Raw genomic sequence first — 20,609 nt, 5'->3', positions numbered from 1 at the left:
AATACAATGTCAATTTTGTGTAGTCAAATCAATAGCTTAGTATTGGGGAAGAGTGCAGATCCAAGGACATTTAATGAAGCCTCGTAACCTCTCACCAATCAACAAGCTCCCTTACCTGTTAAGCGTATTTAGGTTTAGAAAAAAAGTAAGACTTTCAGAAAAAGGAACTGTCGCATGTGCCTCGCATGTGAATGTGATAACGTCTATGAATTATGACCTCTAGGCGAGGTTAGACTGGTTAGTCCATAATTCACTACATAGCCATTTACTGTTCTACGTACTACTACTACTACTTTATCATTAGTACCCCTGCAATCAAGTTAACCAACATGTGCAAATGCTTACTATACATTACTGGAAGATAGTTGAAAGAATTCTGAAGTATCTGAAAAGAGCCCCAGAGAAAGGTATATGCATTGGTTGAAATGCAAAACAGAGATTGTAGGTTATTGTGATACTGACAGGTGGTGATATTGTTGATAGAAAGTCTACAATCGTTATTATATCCTTTTGGAGGAAATCTGATGACTTAGAAAGTAGTCTCAAGATCTAGCGTTGAGACTGAATATAGAACAATGACCAATACTACTGGTGAGTTGGTATGGATGAAGAGTTTACTCAAATAACTCGGAATTGTCTCTTATAAGCCAATTATGTTACATTGTGATAATCTAGTAGCTATACATATTACCTCGAACTCTCGAACTCAGTTTTCCATAAAAAAAAACAAGCATGTAGAAATGGATTAACATTACATTAAAGTTCAACAAAGAATCGTTATTTTTCAGCAAAAAAACAAAAACAAAGAATCGTTATTCCCTCTTATGTAAAAAGTGTTAATTAGTAGATGCCTTCACAAACGATATCACAAAAGTGTATTAAAATTTCTATGTGTAGATGAGTTTATTGGATCTTCATCAACCAACCATATTGAAATAAAATGTTTAACCAAGCATTAGTGGTCGAGAGGAGTAGAGCTGTCGATCCACGGAACGCAAAGCAGTGGTGAAGATCATGACTGAAGGAATCAAAACGATCGATGTGAAGAATATGAAGTGGTTGATGGGAAGCTGTTGGTGACAAAAAGAAAAGACAATAATTTACATCAATTCTCATTTAACACATTTTTAACCACTTTGTTAACTACCTTATAACCAGTAACAAGTGGAGTTATTAATATATTTATATACATAAAAATAAAATAAAATAAAATTATCCAGCCACTTAATCTCTATAATTTTTTTTGTTCAAAAATCTCTATAAATAATATCTCTTGTTCTTTATACTCAACTCAATTTTCCTACCGTCATCATCATTGATCATTATACGGAGAAAGAATGGCATCGAGACCAGGTCTTCTCACAGACTGGCCATGGACACCTCTTGGAAGCTTTAAGGTATATTTCATTGCTCCAAATTTCTGTATAACATCTTTTTTTGCTAAAAAAAATATTTATAACATCTTTATATGAATATATATATATATATATATATGGATTTATAGGTCGTTTTAAGGTTTATTTTGTATAACATATGGATAAATATCGCAGTACTTGGTATTGGCACCGCTGGTTATCGACAGCATCTACTCATACGCGACAATGCGAGATCACGAGAAACTTCTGGTAGTGGCGCTAATGGTGTGGAGGATTGTTCATAGCCAGGTATGGATAAGCTTTTCGCGTTACCGAACTGCGAAAGGAACGAAACGGATCGTGGACAAGTCCATAGAGTTTGACCAAGTCGACCGAGAACGAACCTGGGACGATCAGATCATCTTCAACACTCTCATTGCTTACTTAGCGAAAGTGTACATGATAAGAACTGATTCCCTTCCCTTTTGGCGACTCGATGGTCTGGTTCTAGTCGCTCTCCTCCATGCGGGTCCGGTTGAGTTCATCTACTACTGGTTTCACCGAGCCCTTCACCACCACTTCCTGTACTCTCGCTACCATTCACATCACCACTCCTCCATCGTCACCGAGCCGATCACGTGTACGTACACATAACTTATACATACTTCCTCAATCCTCACAAAATGTTTAAAAGACTGTCGAAAGCATTACCCGTTTAAATGTAAGAGTTTTACAGTTTTTTTTAAACACATGTTTAAATTTCTATTATACTCATAAGGAAACTAGCTAGTCAACTTTTGGATTATACATGTTATAATATTTTATATTTAATTGTATTGGAGGCTAAAATGTTTTTTAAAAATTATTTTCAACCGATAATTCAAAACAACACATCTGAAAGGTATATGCAGTATGCACTATAGCCAAAAGCTGGATGCTTATTACAAAATAAAGTGATAGCAAAATCGTTTATAATTTTTGTTGATTTTCAACAAAATGCATGAATTTCATCTTTTTTAAATAAAAAAACTGTTTAATGTGGTAGTTTGGAAAAAATGATGCTTCTTAAGAAAATAACATCTCTCATCTTAAAAAAAAATTTGATACACTGACATGTGTATATGATATCATAATGTATGATTTTGATTGCAGCGGTGGTACATCCGTTTGCGGAGCACATTGCCTATTCCCTAATCTTGGTGATACCTCTTGTGACGACTTTTCTATGCGGCACGGTCTCTATCGTCTCCATTGCACTCTACATAACTTATATAGATTTCATGAACAATTTGGGCCACTGCAACTTCGAGCTCATTCCAAGATTTTTCTTTTCTCTTTTCCCACCTCTTAAGTTCCTCTGTTACACTCCTTCGTAAGTCCTTCAAAATCCACTAGAATAGTATTTCACCATTACCTCAGACACATTTACATTTGTGTGTTACAGTATTATTTCACTTTTAACATATACTTTTTCACTTTTACAATTTACAAATAAATTATGATTAAAAATTTGGAAATTTTGGTCACTAAACACAAAACATATGTCATCCACTATTAGGAATACAGATTGAAATAATTTTGAAATTAAGCATATATGATGATTGCAGATTTCACTCGCTCCACCACACACAATTCCGGACGAACTATTCTCTATTCATGCCAATGTACGACTACATTTATGGGACCAACGACAAGTGCAGTGACTCATTGTATGAAACATCGTTGGAGCAAGAAGAAGAGAAGCCGGACGCAATTTATCTCACACATCTAACATCACTCGACTCTATTTACCATCTCCGACTTGGCTCTGCTTCCCTCTCCTCGCACCCCTTATCTTCTCGGTGTTACCTATTACTCATGAGACCGTGCACTCTGATGCTCTCATTCATACTAACTTTCCTCTCATTTAGAAGCTTTGCCTTCGAGAGAAATCGCTTCCGTGATCTCACTCTTCACTCCCATCTCGTTCCCAAGTTCTCTTCTCATGTTTGAATCTACGCTCCCTTCTCTAGCTAGTCTCTACATTATATTAAATCATTTACGTTTTGTAATTAATTTTGTTTGTTAATCAACAGTACAAGTCGCTGAAGCAGAAAAAATCTATCAATAAAACGATAGAGACGGCTATCCTTGAAGCGGAGAAGAAGGGTGTGAGAGTAATGAGTTTGGGGCTATTGAACCAGGCATGTAATTAATACATTAATTGGTTATTTTTAGCTTTAGCATTTATAACGATGGATAGTCTCTAACTCTCTATACATAAACCGTAAATAATACTATAATATGGTTAGGAAGAAGAGTTAAATGGGTACGGAGAAATGTACGCAAGGAAGCATCCAAAGCTAAAGATAAGGATAGTAGACGGAAGCAGCCTTGCAGCTCAGGTGGTGGTTCATAGTATTCCTGTTGGCACAAGAGAAGTTCTATTTCGAGGCCAAATCACAAAAGTTGCTCGTGCTATTGTCACTTCTCTTTGCCTAAATGGCATCAAGGTACCTATTTACACATTTAAATTACACTACAAACTCTATAAACTAATGGTCGATAAATTAATAATTACGGTAAACTAATAAATTTTTCCAGTTCCAAATTAGGCCGATGTAAAATATGACATAATTCGATAAAATAATAAGATAATAATATTTAGAAAATTCTTAACTAAATATATGGTCCCGTTAAAATCATAAATTAATAATTATGATATATATTAATTTCATATATACATAAATAAAAAATATCTATTGTTTTTTAATCTTCAAAATGAATTATATCTCTAATTTCTATTTTTCATTTTAATATTTTGGTGTTACTTATAAAACTCATTTGTATACTTCCATATGTATTTAACATACGGAAAATGTATCAAATAATCTCATAAAAAGATGAAATTTAAATCTATAAAGTTTTAACTAATATATACTATTATGAAATAAAATATTCTATCCTTCTTTTTAATAAAAAATATTTCAAAAAATATAAATCTTAAAATGGAAATTTTCTTTAAATTAATAATTCTATAAATTAATAAATTATCATAGTCCCAACATTATTAGTTTGTAGAGTTTTTTGTGTATATGTTTTTCACTAGCTTTCAATAGTTATAAATATTCATGTAAATGTTACTTTGCGTGTAAGAATATGATCGAACGTATTACAATATTGCAACTTGAACATGCAAAACATGTATTTATATAGTCAAAATAAGTATTTTAATAAAAGTTATGCCATTACGGTATTATCTATCTAATCAAGTCCCTCGATAGCTTATTTTTTTACGTGTATGCAATGTCACATGGCCTACTTTAAGTCAAACTAATTTAGCATTTTGCTTTCGGATTACAAAAAAAAAATATTCATAATGTATTCTACCTTTTGACAATAATAGTTAGTTCATATTTTAGATTTTTGTCACCTTAATATTATTTCTATATATAGGTGATGGTGCTACGTGAGGAAGAGCATTGCATGCTAGCCAGATTCCTTAGCGGGCATTGTAAAGAGAATCTGGTCCTAACAACCAATTACTCCCCAATGGTTTTTGTAAAATTCAAATGGCATTAAAACATAATAACAACCATTTTATTTTTTTAAATCTAACAAGTAATATTTCATTAAAAAACTATGTAACATATATATGATGTATAGATATGGTTGGTGGGAGATGGGATAAGCAAAGAAGAGCAGAAGATGGCAGCAAAAGGAACTCGCTTTCTTCCTTTCTCTCAGTTTCCTCCTACCCAACTTCGTAAAGACTGCTTTTACCATACCACTCCGGCTATGATCATCCCGGACTCTGCCCAAAACATAGATTCTTGTGAGGTATATACATTCTTTTAACTTCAGTAAAACTATATTATAACTAATTATGATATATAACACATATTTGTATAAATATAGAATTGGCTGGGGAGGAGAATGATGAGTGCTTGGAGAGTTGGTGGAATAGTGCATGCCCTTGAAGGATGGGAGGAACACGAGTGTGGTCTTGACGTTCCAATGGTTAGTCCTCACGGAGTTTGGGAAGCTGCTCTTCGACATGGTTTCCAACCTCTGGTTTTGCCATCTTTAGAGACGAACAACAGTTTGTAAGAAGTAAACCGTAGGCTTTGGCGACCGAATGCATTTGTCATTTTACTTGACTATTACGTCAAGCTTTTAGAACTCGACCTCTTTTATTTAAAATGAAAAACTAAAATAAAAGCTTTAGAACTGAACTGTCTTTCGATTACAACAATATCGGTTTTTCATGATCATCTTTGGGAAAACAGACGCAATTAGATTTGACTCCCAATTAACTTGTGTTTAATTTAACCAAGCTAAACCGGAATTACCCGTGACAACAACTCAAGAACCGATGCTAACTCTCTGATCCCTCAACAAGATCTTGGCAGTAACCCATACGAGCTCTGACCATTATGCACCCACTAGTAATACTATTCTTTTTAATTTGATGGTGGTTTACAGGCACCACGTAGACAATGTTGTGAAATTTTCAACGGTAAAGATGACTCGGAATACGTAATCAATATCAAGATACGGCATTTTAATCCTTTCGAAAGTGTAACTCCTATACCATCCGAACGAAAATGACCACTATGTTTTGTAGTTTCATATCAAGAGGAAATGCGCAACAGTTTTTTTGTAAATGCGCAACAATCTGTTTCCGAACAGGGCTAATAAAGTTAAAAATATAGTAATATATAATAATTTTCGAAAATATTATTTATTTTTATTTAAATGATTTAATATTTTTCATTACTAAAACAAATCTTAAACATTTATGCATTTTCAAAAAAAAATATTTTTCTAATCATATTATGATTATTTCTTTTTAATATTTACAAATTTTAGAAATATTATTTAATTTTATGTTTTGTTATTTATGCATAACAAAACTTTTTCTTAATTTTATAGAATTTTATCTAATATATATTAACCAAAATAAATAAATAAAAATATTTCCAAGATATATATATATATATCTATATATATTATTAAATATAAATGTAAATAAAAATATTTATTTTATCTTAATTTTTACATAGAATTAAAATATTCTACGCAAATAGAAAAACCAAAAAATTAACATATATTTATTTATAAAATAATTTTAAAACTTTATTTCTGCACATGGTGCAGGAAAATGCCTAGTTGTTTGTATTTTCAAGGTTAGATTTTAGAATCTTTAAAAAAAAATTAAAGAAATATATTTGACATAATTTTTGTTTAGTGTTGTATATATTAAACACTTTATAAGTTAACTTTATGTATAATGAATCGTTTGTTGCTATTTAATTAGTTATTTGATTTTAGGGTTTCTAAGATTTCTTAAGAAGTCTTCTAACATATAATGCATTAGAGGACTTGAACGGCTAGTAAATTTAGGAATTATATTACATTTTATGTTAGAAGATTTCTGAACCGAAAATAGCTAACCTAATTGGAATATTTGTCTCATTATATAAAGAAAATTTACATATATTTTTTTTCCTCTCAAATGGCTGTAACAAAAATTTAATGTTTTTTACTCTAAAATTCTTCAACCACTCTCCAATCTCTTTGAACTCGAAGAAACCAAGCTTATATCAACCTCTCATTTTTGTCTCATGTTTTTGTCACTGCTTTATCTTGTTTTTGTATGTGTTTATTTCATGGTTGTCATCTTCCTTTGTGTTTATATATGTTCGATTCTAAAAGGCTATAAATTTGACCTCGTATGGTTTTTATTTATTATTGAAACTTTAAATTGGTTATTCATAGTAGTAGGTGTATTGATGACAATGACAATATTATAAATACTTGATAAAGAATAATTGAGTAAAACAATAATTTTCAGAAAAAACAAATTAAATTTATTTTCGTGAATAATTTGAATTTCTTGAGTAGATATGACAAATGAAAATTTCAAATTAGAAAGTATGTAATATTTGCATTTGATTTCAAATTTTAGGTTATTTCTGCAAAAAACCTTGAAGAAAAATATACAGATTGTTAGTTTTTTGAGAAATTGGTGTGAATACACCCAAAAGCCCATATAATTTGCCATATATCCTTGTTTCTTTTTAATATTTTTTATGACTATAATACTCTTATATCTATCTCTCTCTTCTCTTTTTTTATATGTTCTAATCTATTTATCGTACAAATCTTTATTTTTTTATTATGATTCTTTTGACACTCATAATGCTAATCTTATTATCTCACTCCAATTCTAATGTTTTCAATTTCGACTCACAATCAACTTTTATATAATATATATATGTTAGTAGGTATTTTATTACTTACTTGCTATTATTTAGATTTTAATGGATTCTTAATCAAATGTTAGTTGTTACAAATAGATTTGAGACTATTTGATAGATAACTAATTAATTGTTAATAGTTTCATTAACTGATATATGATTTGTTAGTCGATACATTTGTTTGATACATAGATTATTAGATGATACTGAAATTATTAGCTGATATGTTAGTTGGTATATAGATTGTTACCTGCTATGTTAATATTTAGCTGATAGATCTAAAGTTATTTGTTTTCGATAAAGCATAAGGACATTTTCATCCGCACAGTATCAAAAAATTACTTTTTTCTGAATTATCCATAATTATGAATATTTAGCTAATTTGGATTTTAATTGGGTATATTCAACGTATTGTCCCTAGTTTTTTCGGGAGCATTGAGGTTTATCTACTCGTGTAACACGGTTTGCCAAAATGAATTATTTATTTAGCCAGGCTGGATCTTTGTCTTAGCCCTTAGATATTCTTTTGAATATAATATTTAATTTTTTGACCAAAAAAAAAAAATAATAATAATATTTAATTTATTCAAAGAAAATGATTTTGTACATCATGTGTAACATGTTTATGATAAAAATTGGAAACTTTATCTAAAGCGTACTAACAAAACACACATTAAGAATTATGCTTGTGTTGCAAAAAATTGCATTGCTACATAAGAGCTCCATTCCTTAGATAATATTTTAGGTATGTTTGGGATTTGGGAATAATTCTGCAATTACTTTTCTACTAAATATTTCTATCAATATGGTCTAGTAACTCCGTGGTGTACTTTGAATCGCTCAATTAGCTTTTTGATACTTTATAATTTGTCTTTGACAAAAAAAAATTGCATTTCCTTTAGAGATTATATGTTACATAAAAATAGGGAAACTATATAGGCACATAAAAAATTTCTCTTACAAACTTATAATTTTGATTCGGTATGTTGAAATGATCAAAATCTTCATCTAAAATTTGTAAGGAATCATTAATTACAATTTCACAAGCTTACAGAACCACCTCAAATATGATTTACGTTTTACAGATTTTCAATAACCTATAAATATTATCAATTTTGTTCAAATACGATTTACGTTTTAGTAGTGCCCAGGGGCGGATCTAGCAAAATAGTTAGACGCAGGACATCAAAATTCTTCATTATGGCTAGTTGTAAGTATAGATTACATTACATAAACAAGTACTAACTAGTGAAGGAAAAATAAAATCGGACGGAGCACATGCCAGGTCTCCACTTCCGTCCGCCACAGCTAGTGCCCTGTGGTCACATTTTTTTTTGTCAACATTCCCCTGTGGCCACATTTAATCAAATATAATCAGAAAACGTAAAGATGCTATCAAAAGAAGGCTTGCTAAATTGTGCTCACAAACAATTAATTATTCTCCTGCCACATGTACGGGCCAGAAGCAAACCAGCGAAGCGACCCATAGAGCATATCGTCTCCAAGGAGAATATTTTATTTAATTAGTTCATATAATTTTTTTATTAGTGGTAATATGTCAATAAAATTCATATATCTTTAATAAATATTAAAAATTTAGCATTATGTAGGGAAATTTATTAACAAATATATTGGCTAAATGTATTGTTGAATAATCATTTATTTTTAACATCAAATTTTATATTAAAAATAATTTTAATAAATTATGACAATAGAGTCAAAAATTTTAATTTTGAGTAACAGTGCTATACAATTACCTTCATAATATTATTGTTACTAATCATTAACAGAATTGAATTATTATGAAATTTTGATATGTTTTCTTATATTATATATATATATACATATATATGTGATATTGGACAGAATATAGAAGGTAAGTTGTTAACATTTAGGACATCTAAAAGTGTCTGACCGGCATAACATATGTGTGAAAAAAATCTGCATCTGCTATTATTCAAAACTATACATAGGATCTTAATTAATACTTATCTAATTGTGTAATGACCATGACCTACAACTTGGTTTGTTCTATAGTGTTGTTATATGAACATCAGGCATTAGTAATTCGCTTTCGGCTATAGGTCATGGTCATTACATAATTAGATAAGTATTCAATATGTAAAGGAACTCTCGCATGTGCTTTGCATGTGAATGTGGTGCACTCTATTGTATCTATGCATATGTTTGGATACATGTACACACACACACAGAAACTATTGGAAGAAAGTGGCCAAGTAGTCAGGGGAGGACACAATAAGCAATATTTGGTGTCATTAATTTGACACCACAAAAATCTTTATATTTTGATCAAAAAAAATCTATATATATATATATATTTTATATTGCATCTAAATAATGAGGAAATCTCCCAGCATTTCTGGTAAATAGGTGTATTGAACCCAGTAAACCCGAGTTGGAGACTTATATCAACCCTTTCAATAACTTTTGAACTCACTTAAAATTTCAGATGGATCCGCCACTGCAAGTAGTCATTGTTGAACAAGCATTAGTGGTCGAGAGGAGCAGAGCGTGGGGTCGATCCACGAATGCAGACCAGTCGATCTGGTTAAAGATGATAACCAAAGGAATCAAAATGATCGATGTGAAGAAAGTGAAGTGGTCGATGCGAGGCTGTAGGTAGCAAAAAGAAAAGCAACAAGTTACATCCGTTCTGATTTAACACATTTTAACCATTTTGTTAACTATTTTATAACTATTACCAAGTGGATTCCTTTATATATTTGTACACACATAAAATCAATATACATAATTTAAAAAGATATCTTTTTTGAACAACAATTTAAAAATATCTATAAGGATGTGCATGGGATTTAACCACTAGTGGATTTGTAACAGTATCAAAAAACAGCATACATTTGCTTTGGGATTAATCAAGTCAGCATACCTACTATACATCATTGGAGCATAGTTGAAAGAATTTTAAAGTACTTGAAAGACATACCAGGGAAATATATATGGAAGTGTTGAAATATCAACACAGAGTTATGAGATATTGTGATGATGACTAGACACTAAGATTGATAAAAGTATACAACCGACTATTGTACAATCATTGGAAAAAATCTTGTCACTTCTAAAAGTAAAACAAGCACATAAAATTATTTTGGTATTACTGTAAAAACTCTATAATTAATACTCGATAAATTAAAAAATACTACAAATTAATAAATTGTTATGATCTCAAGTTGGGTCGGTTCAAAATATAACACAAATCGATAAAACAAATTAAATGCAACAATTTAAAAAACTCATATGTAAATATATGGTCTCATTAAAATTATCAAATAATTTATATGTATATAAATTAATACTCGATAAATTAATAAACATTATAAATTAATAAATTTTTCTGGTCCTAAGTTGGGTCGGTTCAAAATATGAAACAAATCGATAAAAAAATTAGATAAAAAAATTTCAAAAATCCTATGGATATATATGGTCTCATTAAAATTATAAATTAATAATTTATATGTATATATATTTAATTTATATATACAAGAAAACCATTAAATTATTTGCTTTATATTCACAATAAATTATTTTTATATTTTCTTAAAACTTAATATTTTTTGATGAGATATAGAAAATTATATCTAAAACCATATTTAGACTCTATTAAAAATATTTTATATAATAAAACATCATAAATGTCGACTTTCAAAAAAATAATTAATGTATATACATAAAATTTAAATATTTTTTTTATTTTAGAAAAATATGTATTTAAAATATCTAAAAAGAATTTTTTTTGTAAATTAATAACTCTATAAACTAATTAAATATCATAGTCCTAATATTATTAATTTATAGAGTTTTTATTGTACATTGGAGTGAATGTTCAACAAGTAATCAACTTTCCCTCTTCCCTCTCATGTGAAGAGTGTTAATCATCAAGTAATAGATGTCTTCACCAGAGCGACATCTCAAAAAGTATATAAGGATTTTCATCTTAAGATAGGTTTATGGATCTTCACCAACCATATTGAAAAGGAATGTTGAAGCAATCAGTAGTGGTCAAAAGCTGCATAGCGGTCGATTTGGGTGAAAATGATGTCCGAAAGAATCAAAGTTATCGAAGTGTAACCAAGCCGTGATAGTCTGGTTGTAATCTTTTGAGATTCAATGTGTATACACGTTGGTCTTGAGTTCGGTTTTCAAATGGGAATTAAACAATCACTTTTGGTCAATTTGGATTTGGACTTTGGTTCAAATGGTTAACATGGAATGGCGTAACAGACAATCGGTACATCTCTTGGCATTAGTCGGAAAATATTCCAAACTTGGATTAAGCAGTGTGATATTCAGCTCACTCTATAGTATTAGGTGATTTTCTACTGAGGCCGACAGGATTAGTAGACATGACATATCAAAGAAAAAAGAGATCGATGTGAAGAAAGTGAAGTGTTGATGAGAGGCTGTATGTGACAAGAAAAACAAAACCCAACAATTACATCCATTCTTATTTAACACATGTTTCTTGTAATCACTTACAAGTGGACTTCTTTATATATTTGTAGACACAGAAATACATAATTATTCAGTCACTTAGTATCTCTCAAATTATCTCTCTCTTGTTCTTCATACTCAAATATATTTTCATACAGTCATCATCATTGATCCTTGTACTGAAAAAGAATGGCATCGAGACCTGGTCTTCTCACAGACTGGCCATGGACACCACTTGGAAGTTTTAAGGTATATTTCATTGCTCCAATTTGCTTCATAACATCTTTAAATACAAAATGTATTTTGTATAAAAATATTGATAAACATTGCAGTATTTGGTGTTGGTGCCGCTGGTTATTGACAGCATCTACTCATACGCGGCTATGCGAGATCACGAGAAACTTTTGGTAATGGCGCTAATGGTGTGGCGGATTGTTCATAGCCAGGTTTGGATAAGTTTTTCCCGTTACCGAACAGCCAAAGGAACCAAACGGATCGTGAACAAGTCCATAGAGTTTGACCAAGTCGACCGAGAACGAACCTGGGACGATCAGATCATCTTCAACACTCTCGTTGCTTACTTAGCCAAAGTGTACCTGATAGGAACCGATACCCTTCCCTTTTGGCGACTCGATGGTCTGGTTCTAGTCGCTCTCCTCCACGCGGGTCCGGCTGAGTTTATCTACTATTGGTTTCACCGAGCCCTTCACCACCACTTCCTCTACTCTCGCTACCATTCACATCACCACTCCTCCATCGTCACCGAGCCGATCACGTGTACGTACACATAACTTATATATACTTCCTCAGTCCTCACAAAACATAAAGAACCTGTAGAAAGCATTACCTATTACTACTATCAGTCTTCACAATTTTTTAAAACACATGTTTAAATTTCTATTAAACTCCTACGGGAGCAAGTAAACTCTTGTCTCATAATTATTTTCAACAGAAAATTCGAAACAACGCATTTGGAAGGTATATGCACTATTGCCAAAGCTGGAAGCTTATTTACAAAATATTGTGATAGCAAAATCGCTTAGAGGTTTTGTTGATTTTCAACAAAATGCTTGAATTTCATGTATGTTTTTAAAACTGTTTAATATGGTGTATATCTTTAGTATGGACAAAATGACGCTCCTTATTTTATTAAAAAAGATTGCAGCGGTGGTACATTCTGACATCTCTTATATTAATAAAAAAAGATTTGAGACAGTGACATGTATTTTTTTTATTAAAAAAAAAGACAGTGACATGTATAATAGTACAATGCATGGTTTTGATTGCAGCGGTGGTACATCCTTTTGCGGAGCACATTGCCTATTCACTAATCTTGGTGATGCCTCTAGTAACGACTTTTCTATGCGGCACGGTCTCCATCATCTCCATTGCACTCTACATAACTTACATAGATTTCATGAACAACTTGGGCCACTGCAACTTCGAGCTCATTCCGAGATTTTTCTTCTCTATCTTCCCTCCTCTTAAGTTCCTCTGCTACACTCCTTCGTAAGTCCAACTCCATCGGCAAGTATCTTTAAAACAGGTTCTTTGATCAAAAGTAATAATAATTTAGTCATGCATAATTTTGGAATTAAAATTTATTTCTTTTTTAAAAAGTTAACGATTCAGAAGTTGACAAATAACACTTGGACGGTCAGAAACGGTATTAAAAGTTTCACTCTCTTTTGCTTTTTTTTATTATTTTAATATTTTTTTTGTTTTAAAACCCCAAGTTAGAAGCTGTCGATGGACGTGCTCTTAAAACCCCACTAGAATAGTATTTCACCATTACCTCAGACACATTTACATTTGTGTTACAGTATTATTTCACCTTTTAACATATTGTTTTTCACTTTTACAATTTACAAATAAATTGGGATTAAGACATTGGAAATTTTGGTTACTAAACACAAAACATATGTTATCCACTATTAGGAATACATATTGAAATAATATTGAAACGATTAGCAGACACACAGTCTGCTCCAACTGAAACTATTATTATGGAAGCAATTCCATCACCTGTTATTGTCTTCGAAACCAAATCGGTTCCAAAGGACAATTCATTGGCCTCTTCACATTCTCCTGAACATGGCAGTCCCTTTTCCAATCAAATTGACTATAATGAGCAAGATGATGGAGATGGGTTTATGAGTGATGCTACGGCAAACCTCACCATGTCACGAGGTGGAAGGTTAATAAAACCACTTCAAAAATTTCAAGATATGGAATGGAAAACGGTTAGAGGAAGAGGTAAACAAGGTCGTCGAGGCCGCGGATACTACTGTCCATCTTCTTAGTACTTCCATCTTTTTCTTGTTTCACTAAGCTTATGTATCATAAGTTCTCTCTTTTGTGAGCTATTGCTTGGTTGATTATGAGGCATGCCTCATCATATTTTCTTAAACTTTATGGTTGAAAAACCATACAATGTATGTTCCTTTGTTTTTAAATTTGAAAGCCTTTTTACAAAAAAAAAAAAATAATAATAATATTGAAACGAAGCATATATTATGATTGCAGATTTCACTCGCTCCACCACACACAATTCAGGACGAACTATTCTCTATTCATGCCAATGTACGACTACATCTATGGGACCAACGACAAGTGCAGTGACTCATTGTATGAAACATCGTTGGAGCAAGATGAAGAGAAACCTGACGCAATTTATCTCACACATCTAACATCACTCGACTCGATTTACCATCTCCGACTTGGCTTTGCTTCCCTCTCCTCGCACCCCTTATCTTCTCGGTGTTACCTATTACTCATGAGACCGTTCACTCTGATGCTCTCATTCATACTAACTTTCCTCTCTTTTAGAAGCTTTGCCTTCGAGAGAAACCGCTTCCGTGATCTCACTCTTCACTCCCACCTCCTTCCCAAGTTCTCGTCTCATGTAATTGCCTCTACTCTTCTTTCTACAAAATATTAAATAATTTCACGTTTGTAATTAGTTTTGTTTGTTAACAACAGTACAAGTCGCAGAAGCAGAAAGAATCTATCAACAAAATGATTGAGACGGCTATCCTTGAAGCGGAGAAGAATGGTGTGAGAGTAATGAGTTTGGGGCTACTGAACCAGGCATGCAATATGCATCAATTGGTTATTTTTATGTTTTGCATTTCTAACGATAGAAAAACTCTAGACATAATTCGCAAACACTAATTAATACTGTAATATGATTAGGGAGAAGAATTAAATGGATATGGAGAAGTGTATGTACGAAAGCATCCTAAGCTAAAGATAAGGATTGTAGACGGAAGCAGTCTTGCAGCTCAGGTTGTGATTCATAGTATTCCTGTTGGCATTAAAGAAGTTCTATTTCGAGGCCAAATCACAAAAGTTGCTCGTGCCATTGTCAGGTCTCTTTGCCAAAATGGCATCAAGGTAACTATTTACATATATAAATTTATATGATTTTTTTCTAGTCTTCAATAGTTATAAATATGCCAAGGTAACTATTTACATATATAAATTTATATGATTTTTTTTAGTCTTCAATAGTTATAAATGGTTACGTAATGTTACATTGCGTGTAAGAATATGACCGAACGCACAATATGATATTGTAACTTGAACATGCAACATGTATCTATAAAGTCAAAGAAGTGTTATCTAAACGTTATGCCATTATCTTTATAATCAAGTCCTTTTATAGCTTATTTTTTTACATGTAAGCAATGTCACATGGCCTACTGTAAGTCCAACTCAATTTAGCAGTTTGCTTTCGTGTCACACAATATATTCATAAATTTTTTACATTTGACTTTAATCATTCCTTAAAAATATTTCCATAATTAGGTGATGGTTTTACGTGAGGAAGAGCATTGCATGCTAGCCGAATTCCTTGGCGGGCATTGTATGGAAAATCTGATCCTCACAACCAATCACTCCCCAATGGTTTGTGTGAATTTCAAATGGCATTAATACATAACAACAAGCATTTTAAACGCTAATAAGAACTATTTCATATAAACTATATGTGTAAAATTTATATGATGTAGATATGGTTGGTAGGAGATAGTCTAAGCAATGAAGAGCAGAAGATGGCAGAAGAAGGAACTCACTTTCTTCCTTTCTCTCAGTTTCCTCCTACTGAACTTCGAAAAGACTGCTTTTACCATACCACTCCGGCTATGATCATCCCGGACTCTGCCCAAAACATCGATTCTTGTGAGGTATATACATTCTTTTAACTCTAGTAAAACTATATTACAACTAAATATTCAGCTCCGAGAACCGGCTCGGTAGCCAGGTAACTAATTATGATATATAACACATATTTGTATAAATGTAGAATTGGCTGGGGAGGAGAGTGATGAGCGCGTGGAGAGTTAGTGGCATAGTGCATGCACTTGAAGGATGGGAGGAACACGAATGTGGTCTTGACGTTCCAATGGTTAACCCTCACAGAGCTTGGGAAGCTGCTCTTCGACATGGTTTCCAACCTCTGGTGTTGCCATTTCTTTGAGATCAAAAAGAGTTTCTTCTGTCAACTTATTGCATTTGTCATTTTACTTGACTGATACGTCAAGCTTTTAGAACTCAAACCTCTTTTATTTTAAAAACCAATGATGTTATGGATGTTTTTTATTGCTAAAGTCACTTGTGTTAGTAATAAAAATATCGAATCTACAGTTGAATGTGGCCTATGACGGCTCAAGAACCACCAAATACCAATGACAACAACAAGAACCGGTTCAATAGGGAACCACCAAATACCAATGACAACAACTCAAGAACCGATGCTAACTCTCTGATCCCTCAACAAGATCTTCTGACCAGTAATATTATTTACTGGTTCAAATAAGATTCCCAGCCTTGTCGCTCAAGTTTCTCTCCTTTAACCATGTTCTCTTCTCTCATGTCTTCCTGGTACTGACGCATCCTGAACAATCGAAGGAAACTCACAAGTCTTATTTATTCTTGTTCAATCTGACTTTATGTAACAAAGGATAAAAAATAAAAAGAACCTTGAGACGAGATCAGTATCAGAGATCCCCAGCATCCGGATAGCGAGCAAGGCTGCGTTGGTGGAGTTGTTTATTGCAACTGTCGCCACAGGAACACCCCTAGGCATCTTTGGTAACCAAAAAGATAAAAGATTTGAAAACTGCAAGCAAGTAATAGCTTAAGTGAAACGTGAAGCAATGTGTGCGTACCTGAACGATGGAGAGAAGTGAATCAACTCCATCCAAACGGGTAGCACGTACAGGGACACCAATCACAGGCAAAGGAGTGAGTGAAGCAACCATACCTAGAAAAGGAACACTTCTTTCAGACAATTTAGTATTTTTGTAGGGACAAGATTGAGTTCATGTTTTTAAGACGTACCCGGTAAGTGAGCGGCACCACCAGCACCTGCAATTATCACTTGGACGCCTCGACTATGAGCTGAGGTTGCATATGAAAACATCATCTCTGGTGTGCGATGAGCTGAAACTATCTTCACCTGTTAACCAAACCAATGATGACTCATTTCTCATATATGGCTAAAGCAATGATTAATGCCATGTTCAATTCCCTTTTTACCTCATATGTAACACCAAACATGTCTAGAATTTGTGCAGCATCCTTCATGACAGGTAGATCCGAGTCTGAACCCATAATGATACCCACACGAGGTGTCTCTGCAATGTGTAAAACAACATGCAACAAAACTTCAATCAGGTAATCATGACGTTATAAGTGATCAAGAAAAAGCCAATGGATTAAGATACCAAACTATGCTAAACGTAAACTGACCATGTACTTGATCGCTTTGTCCACTTAATATACATTGCAACCTTCTTTCCAGAACACCCATAGACTGCCCAACGAGAGTGATGTGTCCCATCTTCCGTTGTTTTCTCATTTCTGACAACAATAATTTATCATATAGAACTAAAAAAAACTGACAACACATCACGAGAGAACCATAAGAGAACATGAATCTAACCTGGCTTGTCATACCAATGCACAGATGCACCTGGAACACTCAGAGCTCTCGCAATAAGCCTATGAGCCAATCTGAAACCAGCTTCTCCCTGAAACATAAATATTGAAAACAAATTAAACTGATAAGAACAAGACATTTCAAACAATGAAGTAAAGAAGAAACATCCATTACATCATCTTCGCCCAGAATATTGTACATAATGGAGGCAGGAGTTCTCATCGACGGATCACCGAGTGGGAGACCAACCACAGCCCGCAAGTGTTGTTCAAACTGTGAAGTATAACATGCCTCTATCGTTTGATGGCCACTGTTGTGCGGTCTAGGTGCAACTTCGTTTAGCAAGATCTGAAAAGGACTAAAAACTCTGATAAGTTAAACAAATTATAAGAACAGAGGTAGAAGAGAGGCTAAAAATGTATGAGAGAATACCTGACCATCCTCTGTCAAGAACAGCTCGACTGCGAAAACACCAGCGCCTTCTAAAGAACCAACAGCTTTTTGGGCAACATCAGTGGCAAGTTTGTTGATCTTGTACGGAACCTCTGCTGGTGCTTTAACTATATGGCATATGTTATCCCTAGTGTGCATTTCAAAGTGTATTAGTAAAGAAGTAAAGAACCACATTTAGTCGAGTGTGGAGTTACCTGTGAACAGTTTCAACAACTGGATAACAAACCATGGAACCATCTTTGCCTCTAGCCACAATAACAGCCAACTCCTAAAAGTTTTATATGTAAATGATTATAAACTTCAGATACAAAATAAATTTGTAATCGTCATTTTACCTTGACAAAGGGTGCCCATTTCTCGACGTACAAACCACGACCAAAACCTCCAAGAGCTGGATAAAAAAAAAAAAAAAATCAATTATGACATTGTACCAGACTAAACTAAACTAGTTGAGTTTCTACTAGAATCTGTAGTAAGGATGTACCCGTTACAGCAGAAGAAAGCTCATCTTGGCTATTAGCAACTGCATTTCCGCGTCCATCATAAGCTAACCGCTTGCTCTTGATCATAAGAGGGTATCCGAAAAGTTCACCTGCTCTTTCCGCTCCTTCCATATCGCTTATCTGTCATGTCAAGGCTTAGGGGTTAAATTGTTTGATAAACTCTTCATGATATAAAGGATGAACAAAGGGGGGGCTAACCTCCATAAACTCTGGAAGTGGGATGCCATGCTGAGAGAAATGAACTTTTTGCATGTACTTATCCTGCCAACATCAAACTGCCTCATGTAAATCACATTGTTCAACAAGCTTCAATCATTCATCACTCTTCAGTTGATGAAAGAATTTGAAAAAAAACCTGTATTATCCTGATGGTAGAGGCTTTTGGTTGGCAATCTACACCTTGTTTCTCAAGCTTCTCTAATGTTTCAACATCAACATGTTCAATTTCAACGGTCAAGACTCCACATCTAACTAAGACAACAAACAAAAACAACTTCAATGTTGTGACTAATAATGGGATGGAGAACCTAAAGAATTCAAGAAAAATGACCTTTTAGCAAATGCTTCAACTGTAGCACTGTCGTCAAAGCTATCAACCATGTGGCCGTAGGACAATGAACTTGCTGAACAGTTCTTTGACGGATCTAGAATCATAACCTTGATAGCCATTTGCGAAGCAGCTTGGCATAGCATACGACCCAGTTGTCCACCTCCTAATACTCCCACAATTATCTCAGAGACTCCATGGACATGCTCTTTATTCTCACTTTCAAAGAGAGAAGAAAATGAACATTAGAAAAATAGTTATGATGTGACACCATTATACTCAAAATAAGAACTCCCAATACTCAAATTCAAAGTAGGTACCTTATAGGAGAAGCCTCGTGAGAGCTACAGGACAACACAGGATTGAGCTTCTCAGGTGAAGAAGTAAGACGCTTGTGAAGATTTGCCATGGTGAAACTCTGGGAGGAGTACGGTTTGCTCACTGGAATACACCCAACTCTGGAAGTGAAGGGAGAAGTGTGGAGGAGGACAGGAGTTGGATTCCCAGAGACAAGAACAGCAGCTGAGCTCTGTTTCAAAAGCAACATCTAGAATACAACCGCAATATTAGCATCCAATACAAACAATTACAATTCACAGCATATTGAATACTGTAGACCAAAAACAGAGGAGGAGCTCAAGCAGAATGTCAATGTCAATGTCAATAGCTAACCAACGACACTTAAAACGGAAAATTGAGAAGAAGACTAACCTGGTTTAGAGCTGTGGAAGAAGCTGCTTGACAAGGAGAGACGACAATTCGAGAAGTCAGCTGTAAAGATTCGATTTTTAACACTAGGAGTAAAAGAAATCAAATTTCAAACAAAACCCACCCAATCAGAGGATGCGAGGATTGAAACTCAGGTTCTAAAGCAGAGGATAGCAACAAAGTTCAGAGAAACTAGAGACGGAGCAGAGTAGGCGAAGGCGAGGAGAGAGAGAGAGAAGAAGGGTTTTTGGAAAGAGTGGGTTTACCATTCGGTTTAGAGAGTACCACCCTTAATTAATCGGTTCGCAAACTTTACCGGTCTAACCGGATGTGATGTGTTTTTATTGGACTCGCGCTCTGTCTATTGGGCTCAAGCCCATTTAAGGG

The 20,609-nt window shown here is 33.5% G+C and overlaps 3 protein-coding genes across 4 annotated transcripts; 2 read left to right on the top strand and 1 right to left on the bottom strand.

Annotated features, from left to right (window-relative positions):
* The first annotated feature begins 570 nt into the window (after positions 1–570).
* LOC106407983 (protein CER1-like 2) lies at positions 571–5,574 on the top strand. Its single transcript, XM_048778579.1, has 9 exons — positions 571–1,397; positions 1,551–1,995; positions 2,508–2,727; positions 2,963–3,341; positions 3,431–3,538; positions 3,647–3,847; positions 4,791–4,889; positions 5,001–5,174; positions 5,253–5,574. Exons 1-9 carry the CDS (start codon positions 1,338–1,340, stop codon positions 5,442–5,444), a joined length of 1,878 nt encoding a protein of 625 aa, XP_048634536.1. The 5' UTR covers positions 571–1,337; the 3' UTR covers positions 5,445–5,574.
* Positions 5,575–12,024: 6,450 nt separating this feature from the next.
* On the top strand, positions 12,025–16,726 carry LOC106410643 (protein CER1-like 2). The gene is made up of 9 exons (XM_013851192.3): positions 12,025–12,316; positions 12,400–12,844; positions 13,357–13,576; positions 14,594–14,972; positions 15,050–15,157; positions 15,263–15,463; positions 15,878–15,976; positions 16,081–16,254; positions 16,374–16,726. Exons 1-9 carry the CDS (start codon positions 12,257–12,259, stop codon positions 16,545–16,547), a joined length of 1,860 nt encoding a protein of 619 aa, XP_013706646.1. The 5' UTR covers positions 12,025–12,256; the 3' UTR covers positions 16,548–16,726.
* LOC106410642 (phosphoribosylaminoimidazole carboxylase, chloroplastic) lies at positions 16,649–20,499 on the bottom strand. Of its 2 annotated transcripts, none has more exons than XM_013851191.3 (18): positions 20,347–20,499; positions 20,226–20,248; positions 19,835–20,061; positions 19,518–19,733; positions 19,323–19,434; positions 19,166–19,228; positions 18,949–19,087; positions 18,800–18,855; positions 18,659–18,732; positions 18,444–18,591; positions 18,186–18,359; positions 18,015–18,102; positions 17,822–17,932; positions 17,609–17,706; positions 17,411–17,528; positions 17,239–17,333; positions 17,050–17,156; positions 16,649–16,964 (listed from the first exon to the last, which is right to left on the bottom strand). In XM_013851191.3, the coding sequence occupies exons 3-18, from the start codon at positions 20,059–20,061 to the stop codon at positions 16,871–16,873; spliced, it is 1,920 nt and encodes a 639-aa protein (XP_013706645.1). In that variant the 5' UTR covers positions 20,226–20,248; positions 20,347–20,499; the 3' UTR covers positions 16,649–16,870. The 2 variants fall into 2 exon arrangements, with proteins under 2 accessions (XP_013706645.1, XP_013706643.1); XM_013851189.3 differs by having other exon boundaries at positions 20,226–20,285; positions 20,347–20,488.
* Between the last annotated feature and the right edge of the window lie 110 nt (positions 20,500–20,609).

Source organism: Brassica napus, chromosome A4 (genome assembly GCF_020379485.1).
Source record: "Brassica napus cultivar Da-Ae chromosome A4, Da-Ae, whole genome shotgun sequence".
Classification (NCBI taxonomy): Eukaryota; Viridiplantae; Streptophyta; class Magnoliopsida; order Brassicales; family Brassicaceae; genus Brassica; species Brassica napus.
The sequence above is the reverse complement of the archived record's forward strand: the minus strand, read 5'-3'. Positions and strand labels throughout refer to the sequence as shown.